We start from the raw sequence: 13,430 nt of genomic DNA, 5'->3' as shown, positions 1-13,430 counted from the left end.
TAGAAAAATACAACTTGTGGGCCATCTGAATGAACTTTGCTCACATAACCAGGTTAGGGGGTGAAGGGGGCCTAGTGACAGTGTACAATTCTCATCCGGTACTTTCATTCTGCAGAGGGATCCAACGTAGGAAAGAATAGATGGCCCCAAAGTTTTTAACTTGACAGAAACTTTCCTGATAATGAGGGCTGCTAAATTTCAGGAAAATGTGCTAAGAGAAACTGAAAATTTTCTATGTCCACAGACTGAGAAAAATAAATATAAAAATGACTCATTTAGATAATTCTACTTTGGACACTCTTATTTCTGAGATCTAGAACTTGGTCCAGATAAACTTTAAGAGTTGTAGTATTATCTATGATTCCAGAACAAAGCTGCTCAATTTAATAGGCAAGAACTATAAAGAAGTACTTTGGAAGGTTGTTGTTTTTTTGTTTTTTTTTTTAAGTATAATAAAGTTCTTACAGGAAATTTTTCAAAGTATAAATGCTTGAATGCTTCCTGATTCTTCCAGAGTCCTGAAAAAGCCCCAGGTGGTAATGGCAACCTTATATAAAAACAGAGCAATTAGAATTATGATCAAAATGGTAATAAAGAAAGATTGATTTGAATAGTTTTCTAGTGTGATGGATAATTGCAAGTCAAATCCCACATTGAATACAACCCCTAAATCTGCTGGATCGATCGTGTCTAGTAAGGGCTGAAGTAGTTTGATCATGACATAGCAGCATCATTGAGGGATGACTGTAGTTTCTGCAAAGGGCACAAAAGGCACGTGCAGTTGGCATTCAAAGACATATTAGCAGCAATCACTGTTTCAATAAGAAGCGTAACATCTGCAAAAAGGAATAAAAAATGTATCACTGAATGACTTTTTACGACAAAAATGCTTCCACCATAAGCAAATACATTTTTTTCTTTTCTTTTTTCCTTTCTTTCTTTCTTTCTTTCTTTTTTTTTTTTTTTTTTTTTTTTTTGAAGTATCAAGGTCCCAACTGCCACCCCTGCATGTCTCTGTGAAGAAATGCTCCAATTAAACATTCCAGGAACAATCTTATCTTCACAGTCAAGCTGCCTCCCCTCCCGGCTCAGGGAATTCCCTCTCAGTACGCCCTCTATTCTTCCTTTTCACAACCATCCCAACCTCTGTGATTTCTCATCCTATGAACACATGGAGATACCTGAGAATATAAAATATAAGGTTGGATACACTTCTTCTTTCCGACCAATTTGCTCTTGTATTTCCTGCTTTCCTCCAAAGTACCAAACAGATGTTTTACGCATGGCAAGGCTTAATCTGTAGCTATCTTTCCTTTTTTTAAAAAAAATTTTAAAATGTCTTATTTATTTTTGAAAGAGAGACAGAGCGTGAGTTGGGGAGGAGCAGAGAGAGAGGGAGACACAGAATCCAACGCAGGCTCCAGGCTCTGAGCTGTCAGCAGAGCCCAATGCGGGGCTCGAACTCACGAACAGCGAGATCGTGACCCGAGCTGAAGTTGGACACTTAACCAACTGAGCCACCCAGGCACCCCTGTCTATCTTTCTGACAGGTAAATGTTAGATTGGTTCCCTGTAAGAAGTGCCACCTGACAAAAATACCCACTCAAATTGTTTTCTGGATACAGAAATCTTTTAGATGCTTTAAAGTCTGGAGATTTAGATACCGTAAAACTTAAAGGATTTTGAAAAACCTTCCCCGTCCATACTCATACAATAAAATACATAGTGAAGCAGGGACCGTACAGTACGGCTGCTGAGAAAACTGCAAACAAAGTAGACGTGGCTGCTGCCCAGGTGAGGCAACGTCACACACCCCCCCCTCCCCCCACCCCAGTATTAGGCCTCTGAGGTGCCGAACTGTATTCTCACATTCGGTCAGACGGAAAGTGCTGTTACAGGTGGCCTCAGGAGCCCAGCTGCCATCGCCCAGCCCCACTCTCTCCAGCCTCCAGGCAGGTCCTCCCTTGCGAGGGCTTCATTTGGAGACATTTTAAGATGGACGAGAAATGCAACATCTGCATTTCTGGACCTCATGTCATGACATAAAAGTGCATGTGAAAGCATTCTGTAATCCGTAAAGAAAACTACAGAGATGCTGCTGTTGTTACTACTGCTGTTCATCACTAAGTCTGCGGGCAGGAGGCAGGCTGAAGCAGATGATCCCTTCAGGTCCTTTGAACGGACTTTACTATGTCAATCCTAAATCACTATGTATATAATTTCACTTCATCGGTGTGTTTTTATTATTAATATTTTACAGACCAGTGTATATCATTGATTAGTAAACATGGACAGAAAATATGGATAGAGAAGCCACCAAAACACATGCAACTTAGCATCATGTTCAAGATGTCGAGAAGGAAGAGGTGAAGAGGACACCAAGAAGGGATGGTAGATGGTGAATCAAAAGCCAAAACAGGCCAGAAGAGATAACCTTAGTCAGTGAAGCCGACTATACATAAAATAAGCAACGCCAACAATAACCCTGCTGGAGATAGATTCTGCTTACATATTAAATAAATCATTTTCAATTGTTTCTCCCCAAATATATCATGATATATAATCCTGTATGTTTTTCATGGTGATATTTTTAAACAATATTCTAAGAAAAATAAAAGATAACTGCCATAATAAATGCCAGCTGACGCTAGGCTGTTTGGCAGACATCAGAGAGTGGTGGGGTCTGAGGCAAATTAGAATGCACATGCCAGGTGTAATGGGAGCACCTGTTTCCTAACTCCATCTGGCATACAGAAATGCCCGTCCAAATACTGAGTCTCTTAATATTGCCCATACTAAAAACTATGCACATAGAAGGACATATTGTTAAACAGGCTTCTCTTTCACTTTATCTACCCCTAGTATTAACAATACATAACAGATACGTTATATTCTGATAATTAATTAAAGCTTAGAGGATTAAAGTCTAGGTAGTCATCCTCCGGGGGCGAGGGGCAGGAAACTTTAAGGACCTGGGCTTTTTCAGCTATTGCACAAAATTTTAAATACCTGCTTAAATTTTGCGAAGAACAGGGACAGTAGGGATTTTTATACCATTTCTCATTCCTGTGTGAAAGGTCTGCATAAGTTTGGGTATACCCATAGACCTTGAGAATTAAGAATAACATACCAAAGATAAGATCCAGGGACAGAGCATGAAACAGGAAGGAGAAATTCAAGGCCAAATGCTATTGTTCTTTAAGGACCAAAAAAAAAAAAAAAAAAAAAGACTATTGAACAAAATAAAATAAAACAGAGATGTATGAGAACTAGGAAAAAATAGTAACTTAGGAGCCATTAAAATAGAGTTTTAATAATGACTGAGTGTTCAACAAGGTCAAATGAAAGCACGGATTTTGTCTGAGGGTGGATTCAAGAGAGGTTAAGGAACTTAGTGATTAAGATATTCTGAGTATTCTTAGGATTGCCATTTCAGTGGTGTGGAGTGGCCAACAAGGGGTGTGACTAAAAACTAAACAGGAAGTTAAGTGGAGGCCGCAAGTTTAGACTATATTTTTTTAAAAGTTTGTGGGTGATGGGCAGGAGAGATATGTCATTGTTTAAGGCAGAGAGGCAGGCTGATTTAAGATGGGGAAGATTTGAGTAGAAGTAGCCAGTGGAGAGAGGATGAAGATATGAAAGAGAAGAAAATGCCAGAGAACTTATGTTTCATTCATTCATTCATTCATTCATTCACTCATGTATTTATTTTCTTCATTCAATCAATATTTGTTCGATTCCGGTATTCCTCAATCATTGTATTAGACATTAATGATACAAAGATATAAGAACTCTGGTCTCAGACATATGAAAATCCTGGCGTGTTGTGTACTACAAGAAATGTATTTTTACAAAACAGACAGGGAGAAAGCCTGTCATGAATGATATCTATTCAGTCACGTTAATGAAATAACAACGTAAAGATGTTTGTCAGGCAAGTTTTACAGCAGGTCATTAAACTCTCTACTGGCAGGAGCTCTTGGAAGGGAAGGTTTTATCCCTAAAACTAAGTCACGCCTAATAAGCCAAGGTGTGGATCTACTGGAAATAGCATATTTGCCTCCTGATCATTTTTGAGATGTCCCCAGAAAACTACTTCATTATCTCCAAATCTAACTGAGGAACAGGCTGGAAAGCATATATGAGATTGAAATTGTTAATTAATGGGGTAAAATGAGGGAATGCTATCTGTTCTTCACTAATAAAGTCTCATGTTGTTATTTCAATATTAGAGAAGAACTCTGTAAAAGGAACCTTGAAAGATGCCATATAATAGTCCTAAGGAAAAGCAGGAAGAGAGGTTTCCAGAATTAGGAATATCTGTGATTATCTATAGGTATATAAAATATATGTGAAATAAAACATGTGAGAAGAGAAGCAATGAGCTTCAGACAGAAGTTAGGTATATATGAGCTAGAGCAGATTTTTTTTTTTTTTTTGGTGGGGGGGCAGAATTCTAAATTAACACTTTTCTTGTTGATATCCAAATGATTATTCTATACTAAATGTAGGTCTTCTTTCTGGAACAGTGGGTGCACTGGGGCTTTTCTTCTGAAGTTATCTTACAGAAAAAAAACTTTTTTCTGTAGTTACAATAACATAAAGATACACTGGACTGGCAGAAGAAACAGGAAGATATTAAAATCCCAAGGCATCTGCTGGTTAGCATCTGTACTCCTCCTTCAAATCCAAGGTAAAATGCTACCACCCTGTGATACCTTTCCCAACTCTTTCAAGCAGAGTGAAAAGGGTTTTGTTGCAACCTAATTGTGAATCAAGAGTTACCCCGAAAGAATGTCTTTCCAAAGAGACCATTCTTAAGGGGAAAGAGAAATAACTGAAGTGATCCCACTGGGGGGTGGGTGGAGGGGACACATGATGGGGAAGCATGGGGATGCTGAAAAATCCTTAAATAGCTAAGAAAGGAAGGGAATGCCCCTCATTGTAGAAGGTGACACATTCCTGACCACTCTGAAATATCAAACTCCTTTTATGCCTCCATTCCCAGATACAGGCTGGTCTGTATTTACTGTTCCATCAAAAGTCTCCATGGTAACAGAAGTAAATTGAAGATATAACTCCAGTTTCCTGGAGAATTCTGGGGTTAGATCCCAACTTTGCACCCGAATATTTCCGATAGAGTCTTTAGGCTTTACTTGAGATTTTCATGTGAGGCTATTTTTTGTCTTCCCACAAAGAGACTGATTAGGCCATAATTTCTTTCTCTTTGGACAGACAAAAGACTAGGTTTGAATGTGAGCTCCAGCTGTGTAACTACTAATGATGTTTAGATACCCATGTCTAAAACGAGGACGACATTGGCCCACTGTCTACCTCACAGTGATGTTGTAAGGCTAATAAAACATCTTGCTAAAATCTGTGTATGACCTTTAGAAAAGGAACATGATTATAATTATGCGACAAACTTGTACTCAAAGGCTACACTGATGAAAAGAAAGCTGTCTGACCCTTTCCCAAGACAGCAGCAGAGTGACTGAATCATTCCTGCAAAGCTATAAAGATGTGAATAAACAGCATTAGGGGACAGGAGTTCAATATCTCGTGGCTGAGATATTTATCGCCAGGCACCCGAGTAGAAGCCACTTGGACAATGCTATCCGGCTCCCTCATACCCCACCACTGGCTGTGGGGCAATGTTCCCAGGCTTGGCTGGGGGCACACAGCAGGGAGACAGGCCCCACTTCCGGTAGCAACCACTGGATCTGGTCCAAGAAATGCAGGCCCATAAAAGAGGACTTCTGTTTTCTTTTTTAGAAAACCGAATGCTGTGGAAACAATTTATTAGTTAGTGCAAGTTGGTTATGATCAACTCTTGCTTACTCATTACAGTAGCCAGAGACCTATGGCTTTAATAACAGTGAGCACTGTGGTACCGAGGAAGGCAATTGCAATGAAAATTTTCTTTCATGCCCTGCTCTGGGTACTTGGACATTACTGACTCAGTTTTATTTCTGCACTTTAGAGCTTTGGACACAATTGCAGGAACACTTCCCCAAATGCGTGAACATCCTGTATTCATAGCAATTCAGATGCCATAACTTTCCCGCTAAATTAATTGCCTGGCGTAGCTTTCAAAATCAAAGGAATTCTCTAACATCCAGGCAGACATGTAGTTTTCTCTTCTACTAGAAAGGAAAAAAATCCTAGGAATGCAAGAAATCTACAAAAGCCTTGGATTCATGTTTATTACATCCTAGAGTCTGCAGTAGTTTAGGAATCACTTAAATATCTACCTTCCAGTTATAGGATCCCCAGGAGAGCAAAACAGCGGTTTCTAAAAAGCATTAACAAAGAAAATGGAAAAAACGAAGTGGAACAAGAGCTTTCTTTTTAACATTTCCACATACCATGATTTCTCATTTTAGGGTGAATCATCTTAATATGATAAAATGAATCATTACATTTAATATCTTGAAAAGGGTAAAAATATGATTATAGCTTCAGATTTTAAAGAAACTGTCAGAGAAAGATAGTTTCCAATGTTATTTATACTGTTCATAACACAGTTTATAGCGAAACAAGAAGCTATAGCAGTACTTACAAAAGCAAACAAATTTGGGACTAAAACAATGAGTCATTTTCTTTATTGACTTACTTTAACATAGTTTGAGCCCCATACATTGCAAATATTCTATGCAGATTTTCCTTGCATTCTTGGTTATACTACTCTAAGTATAATTAGTGAACATAAATAACATTAGGAAATACTGCTCTTTCAAACTGCTCCCACTCCATTATTATACAAAGTAATAAAGAAAAGCATGGGCATGAATAATTGAGAGTGGACATCTATCTCTGGCCAGGATCACTCCCAGTGCTGGCTTTGGATGCCAGCTCAGTTTTAAGTTCCTCATAGACCCTAATTATTCTTATTGCTGGTGGCCTCACCCCATATCTATGCACAAATAATAAAACATAGCAATACACCATAGAAACTAAAACTTTTTCTGGAAGAAAAGTAATAATTTTGCTTTTAAAATTATTTGGCAAGAAGTCACACATTTAGTTTACGATTGGCTACTAATTGTCAGCAGTCACTGTACATATTCGGAAATTATGCCAAGTAAGAAAATAAGACCTAAAAATTGTTTGCAAATGAAATGAAAACTTTATTAAGGCTAAATTGACAATGAAGTTGTTAGGATGTTAAATTTCAAAGATATTTAATGAAATATGTATTAATTTTGTTCCGTTTTTCAAATTTGAGGGTCAATACATTTTGTTTTTCAATTTAGAATCTCAGGGGAGCCTGGGTGGCTCAGTCGGTTGAGTCCAACTTCGGCTCAGGTCATGATCTCATGGTTTGTGAGTTCGAGCCCTGTATTGGGCTCTGTGCTGACAACTCAGAGCAATGGAGCCTGCTTCGGAATCTGTGTCTCCCTCTCTCTCTGTCTCACCCCTGCTCACGCTCTGTCTCTGTCTCTCTCAAAAATAAATAAACATTAAAATAAATAAATAAAATAAAATAAAATTTAGAATCTCAGATATTAAATAAATAAATAAATAAATAAATAAATAAATAAATAAAATTTAGAATCTCAGATATTTTGTGGACCCTTCTCACCATGTATAATCCCTTTTACATGCCACCTTGTTTTTCTGGGGGCCCATGTAGCTAATCTCTGGAAAGAAGCCTGCTTTCACATCACAGACCTTTTAGAATGTGATCAACACAGAAAGAACTTTATCTCCCAAATTACACACTCCTTTTTAAAACCAAAATAATTTTCATTAAGTCAAAAAGCTATGTTTTTTTCTCTCCCTTAATTCAACTAAACATATATTTATTATGAGCTCTTAAAAAGCATTCATTGGCTATTTCACATTCTGGATGAATAATGTATCCCCTCAAGGCACATAGAACAGCTATAGACAGACACAAACAAGTCTTATGGATAGATGTTAAACATGAAAACATTCTATGCATACTGCGGGCAGCCATTCAGATGCATGAATAATTTTGAGGTTGGTGGGTTAGGATAGAATGGCCTCTAGAGATGTAGGTTTCAAAAGGAAATCCTTGCTCTCACAGATAAAAATAAGTTCCTAAAATTACATTTCAAGAACTATTCTTGAAGAAAAAAGGGATTTTGGTGGCAACTTTTTTCCTATTTTTTCTACTTTAACCTTTTGAATACAATAATATATATATATAATATTTTCAAACATCTAGTTTCACCATTAATGTATGGGAGGGATCAAAGTCCACTGCATGTCATAACATAGTGTATCTCCAAATAGTTCACATAGAAATTTCAGAATCCACATGAGCATAATAAAATTCCCTGTTTAGGAATGCAGAGGGAAGAAAATAATTCTGAATTGGTGACAATTTAAACCATAGAATGACTTAAGGCAATTGTGTTAATTTTAAGTACTTGAAGTAATACTCATGGCTTCAAGAACAAATACAGTTTACGTGGGTTATTGCTACGTTTTATTATTTTTGAATGGAAGTAGGGCAAAGCCACCAATAATGAGAATGACAGAACACAGATGGGTGTATAACTGCTGGCATCAAATGGTACCTCTAGGATCTTACAGGAAGAGTTGCTTTATGAAATAGATGGCTCACATAGAGTCAGGCAGTTATATAAAATGTATGCTGCTAGAGTGCTCTCAAAGGCTCTCAAAAACCATGTGCTTCCATAAGTAAGCTAAACATCCACCCACGATCTTGTTCAGATTATTAGTTCCTTGGAACGCCGTCCTCCCATCCCTACCATTCCCCCCCCAAGAGGTCAGATTTCAACCAAATATTTCAAGCAGATATTCAACCAGAACATGGATTCTGGCTCAGAAAAATTATGACTATAAACGGCATATTCAGTATTTTATTTTTCCATCTTGCCAACAAGATTTATTAAAATTTAAACTTGAAAAGAGTAATATAACATTTACATGTTTACTGATAACATGAGAATCTGAGAAGTGTATCATCAAGTATATCTCCTCTGTTAGCTTTCTATAAGGCCAAAGTATCTCGACCTGAAGAAATACATTCTTTTTAAAGTTACTGTTTTTCATTTAATTTTCACAGAATTGTAATTTTTTTTAACCTGAGGGGGGAAAAAAATTGTTTTCTCTAGCTCCATCCATGTCATTGCAAATGCCAAGATCTCATACTGTATCGCTGTTGAGTAATACCCCATTGTATAAATATACCATATCTTCCTTTTTTTTTTTTTCTCTCAGATCTAGGATTTAGGTTCAGATTAGGGAACGGGTGAGAGTATGTGTTTGGTATCCTGCAATTCAGAGACCTCACCTGAGACAACTTCATATCAATCTGAGGATGTCAAGTCCTAAGAATTCTTCTAAATAAATGAGAAAACAAATCCTTTTCAAGGCTTGACATAGAATGTTCTTTATTTAAAACAGCTCCTGCCAAACTCTACTACTTAAACCATATGAGTAAAGAGGCCAGTATCATGCTAATCGGAGGCACTCCAGCAACCTATATCAATTATTACAATGTCACATCTTGTGTGTCCCTCAACTTAATCTACTTGCATTTCAGCTTCTACTATCATAACGATCTTAAAGTATGGATTTAATCAAAGTAATTTTTAATATTTTCACTTCAAATTTTGACATGTTTTGCTTACCAAATGAACAAGGATGAAAACTGTTAGCAAGGAATTGTGGTACTTGCTAAATCATGGATTTTATATTAGGCTGCTATTTGACCTAGTAATTATACTTTTAGAAATCTATTCAATTCTATAGTAATTATCAGAAAAGAAGAAAAGACAACACAGGGGCACCTGGGTGGCTCAGTTGGTTAAGCATCTGACTTCGGCCCAGGTCATGATCTCACGGTCCGTGAGTTTGAGCCCCGCATCGGGCTCTGTACTGACAGCTCAGAGCCTGGAGCTTGCTTCAGATTCTGTGTCTCCCTCTCTCTCTCTGCTTCTCCCCTGCTCATGTCTCTCTCTGTCTCTCTCTCAAAAACAAATTAAAAAAAAAAAAGAAAGAAAGAAAAGACAACACAAAAAAGATGTTCAATATAGCATTATTTATAATCATAAATTTTCAAAAAAGACTAAAAGGTCTAGAATGGGGATAAACATTTTTGAGAGGCAGAGTTGAAGTTCAAAATGCTCGTGAGACAGGGTAAAGGAAAAACAGCAGCACAGAAGAATAGGCTGAATTGTTTCAACACTCTAAAATGCTGGCCAAAAAGTAAAAAGTCAGATCTATTATAAAATTAATGCCATATTGCTAAAGTGTGGGAGTATAGAAACTTTATTTACTTCTTTATATATTTGGTATTTAAGTTAAATTCACTACCTACACATTACTTGTATAATCAAAAATTATTTAAAATGCAGGATTTATCTTTTTAAAAATTGTATCTAAATTTGTTCTACCTTACGGGGCTTCCGTGCTTCAACCATAAGAGTTGACACTGTGTATTCTCACACAATGCACAAGCTTACTTTGCAACCCCCTCTTTAGTACTGTCACGGCAACCACTCCATTTTTAAGTTTATTTATTTATTTTTGAGAGAGAGCAGGGGAGGGGCAGAGAGAGGAAGACAGAGAGAATCCCAAGAAGGCTCTTCACTGTCAGGACACAGCCTGACACGGGGTTCGAACTCACAGAGGGCGAGATCATGACGTGAGCCGAAACCAAGAATCGGATGCTTAACCAACTGAGCCACCCAGGTGTCCCTCCATTTTTCCCTTAATATTATATACTAATAATTGCTCTTTTAAATAGTAGCATTGCAAATTTTTCTTACTTTACCACAATATTTCCTAAACATCGAGCCTTCAGTTTTTGCATGTTGTCATCCAAAATCATAACTGCAAAGTAAAATATAAACAAATATAAATTTGAATAAAAATGCATAACCTTAAAGCTTAAACCTTTCCATATTTTCAATATCCAGCCCCCAAAACTGTGCCTTTAAAGGTATCTTTTAAGTCCTATGAGACCATGAACTTATATCACTATGCTAACATCTTACAAAAAATTAAGAGCATATGCTTTGATTCCTAATAAGATTATGAATTTTCCTTCAGAACCTCCGTTAAATAAAGACATCGTATTTCAAGCATGCTGTTAATTTCATAATCTATGTTTATATCCACTTCAACATACCCTTCTATTCTATCAAAAACATTAAAAATATATCCAGTTTTTCAAAACTTAAAGGAAACAAATCAAGTTCTTAAATACACCAAAAAAAAAATATCTCAAGTAATAAAAATAAACTATTTAAAAGCCTGGAAAACCCCTTTTTTTTCCTAATTTGAGGCTGAATATCCACTTATGAGCCTTAAAGCTCCATTTAACTTTCCCAAATATTATCCCAATGCTTTCCGTGCTAAGCTGTTACAATCCTGAAATATTTTAGGAGGCCGAAGCCTGTATCCCCATTCAGCCACCGCTAGTGCAAACTGGAAATGAGGATATATCATGTTTTAAGCTCTAATTTATCCTGTATGCGGCCTCATCCATCCAGGTTATTCTACTGAGTGAAGCTATGAGAAAAGAAGGACATTGTCCCCAGGAAAAAATTAATCATCCCTTCTTTGTGTTCCCAGAGCACTTTGTTTTAAAATTCTATTTTGACAATTAGTAGTGGTGTAAATATCCCTTTCATAAGATGGTGAGATCATTAAGGGTGGAGGTCATGCCTAACTGTCCCCAAATCCCAGCACAGTGGTCAATTCACTCAATTTACCCTGAACAAGTATTACCCCTTCAATTTCTCTATATAAAAAGTGGGAGTAATTCTTTTCTCATAGTTTGTTACCAGAATTACTTGAAAAAAAAAAAGTGACAAGCTTCTGGAAGGTACTCAATGAATGTGAAATTGTTACATTACATTGAATATTTTTCACATAAAAAATGGTTTTCTTTCTTTTCCCAAGTGGATACAACTTATGCTTTGAATCTCTGACTAACCACAAAACACAAAAGTCATGAGTCATAACGTCACTATTTCTTTGGTTATAAATACTTTAGTTCTAACGTTTAACCTATGCTGTCTGTAAGCCATTGGCTTACAGACAACAAGAAACTTCTATACTGAAATTTCATGAGGCGTCAAAGCTCAACTCATTCTTATAGCTGGATATAAAAATGGTACTGAAATTCTGAAAGGGAAATGTATTTAACATCTCCCATAAACATTAGCCCCTAAAAATGGCTCAACACAAAGCGTTTTTTCTGATAAAAGGAATAGGGATGACAGAACTGTTCAAAGTGAGGATATCACTAAAGCTGGGTTCACCTTCCATGCCTGGAAAAGTCACCGACTTCACAGAATATCTATTTCTGCTCTAAAAAAAAATCTTAAGTGTCTTTTTATAAATACATCTGCTAGACTAAACCGAATGATCTCCATTTCCTTAACTAATCATTGTCCTGAAAAGAAAATGCATGTTATTTAAACATGTTACTTTAGAGAAGCAAGGACAAATCTCTGTATTTTATAATTTACATGCAAATAGGAACTCTGTGTAGGAACCATACTCTGTCACCCAAAGATGGGTCCTCATGAATCTATGAAGCTAAATTGTGTGACCTTATGCAAATAAAATAACTCCTGTTCTTCATTTTCCTTGTCTGGAAAATGAATGTGTAAGTCTAAATTGAGTCACCTCGTCCGGCTTCTCTGAAATCTCAGCACACTACTAGGTGAGACTTAGTTTAGTCTGTTTACTGGCAAGAGCTTGCATTAATGCTTCGTTGTGACCATTATTATTCCCATTTAGACATAAGGAAATTGAATTTTTTGGAAAGTTAGGTGAATTGTTGCAAAAGTTATACAACTAGAAGGCAGAGCCAAAAAGGGTAATTTCTGAACTATTATAACCACTACCAACAATCTAAAAACAAATATTTAAAATATATTGTATCTCATTTTCACATACCACTGGCATGAATGAAATGATTTTTCTATTTGCAATCTTTAGGCTTTATCTTTAACCAATGAGGTTCAGAAGACTTGTCATCACTCCTAAATTAAAAGGTAGCATATATATAATGGAAAGAACTACAGCTTTTGTGAGAAAAACAAGCAAAGACATAAACAAAAAAATAAAACATGATGGTGGGCGTTCTCTACAGCACCTAACCAGCCATGTTACCTCAGCAAAGTTATTCAGTCTCTCTGAGCAACAGCTAACTCATCTTTAAAATGGTAATGATACCTCTAAATTAAATGTACTTCATCATTAAATGAAATGATGTATGCAAAGTACTCCATACCTAGCAAATATTCCATACATATTAATTTCACAGCCATATTCTTAATGTGCCTTATAAATATTATTTTCTTGGTTATGACAGTCATGTAGGACATGTCCTTGGAAGTTAACAATCTTATTTTTTATCAAATTGACTAATAACAATATTAACGCATTTATTTTCAGTACAAAGTATTCATTCA

The 13,430-nt window shown here is 36.5% G+C and overlaps 1 protein-coding gene across 1 annotated transcript in view; it reads right to left on the bottom strand.

Annotated features, from left to right (window-relative positions):
* The window catches only part of ACSS3 (acyl-CoA synthetase short chain family member 3), a 155,520-nt gene that overhangs the window by 19,405 nt on the left and 122,685 nt on the right, over positions 1–13,430 (bottom strand). The window contains exons 11-12 of the mRNA XM_007088761.2: positions 10,770–10,833; positions 466–547 (exon numbers count right to left, since the gene is read on the bottom strand). Of these exons, the coding sequence (XP_007088823.2) occupies positions 466–547; positions 10,770–10,833 (146 nt within the window). The remainder of the gene's footprint in view (positions 1–465; positions 548–10,769; positions 10,834–13,430) is intronic.

The sequence above is a fragment of the Panthera tigris genome, chromosome B4 (genome assembly GCF_018350195.1).
Source record: "Panthera tigris isolate Pti1 chromosome B4, P.tigris_Pti1_mat1.1, whole genome shotgun sequence".
Taxonomy (NCBI): Eukaryota; Metazoa; Chordata; class Mammalia; order Carnivora; family Felidae; genus Panthera; species Panthera tigris.
The sequence above is the reverse complement of the archived record's forward strand: the minus strand, read 5'-3'. Positions and strand labels throughout refer to the sequence as shown.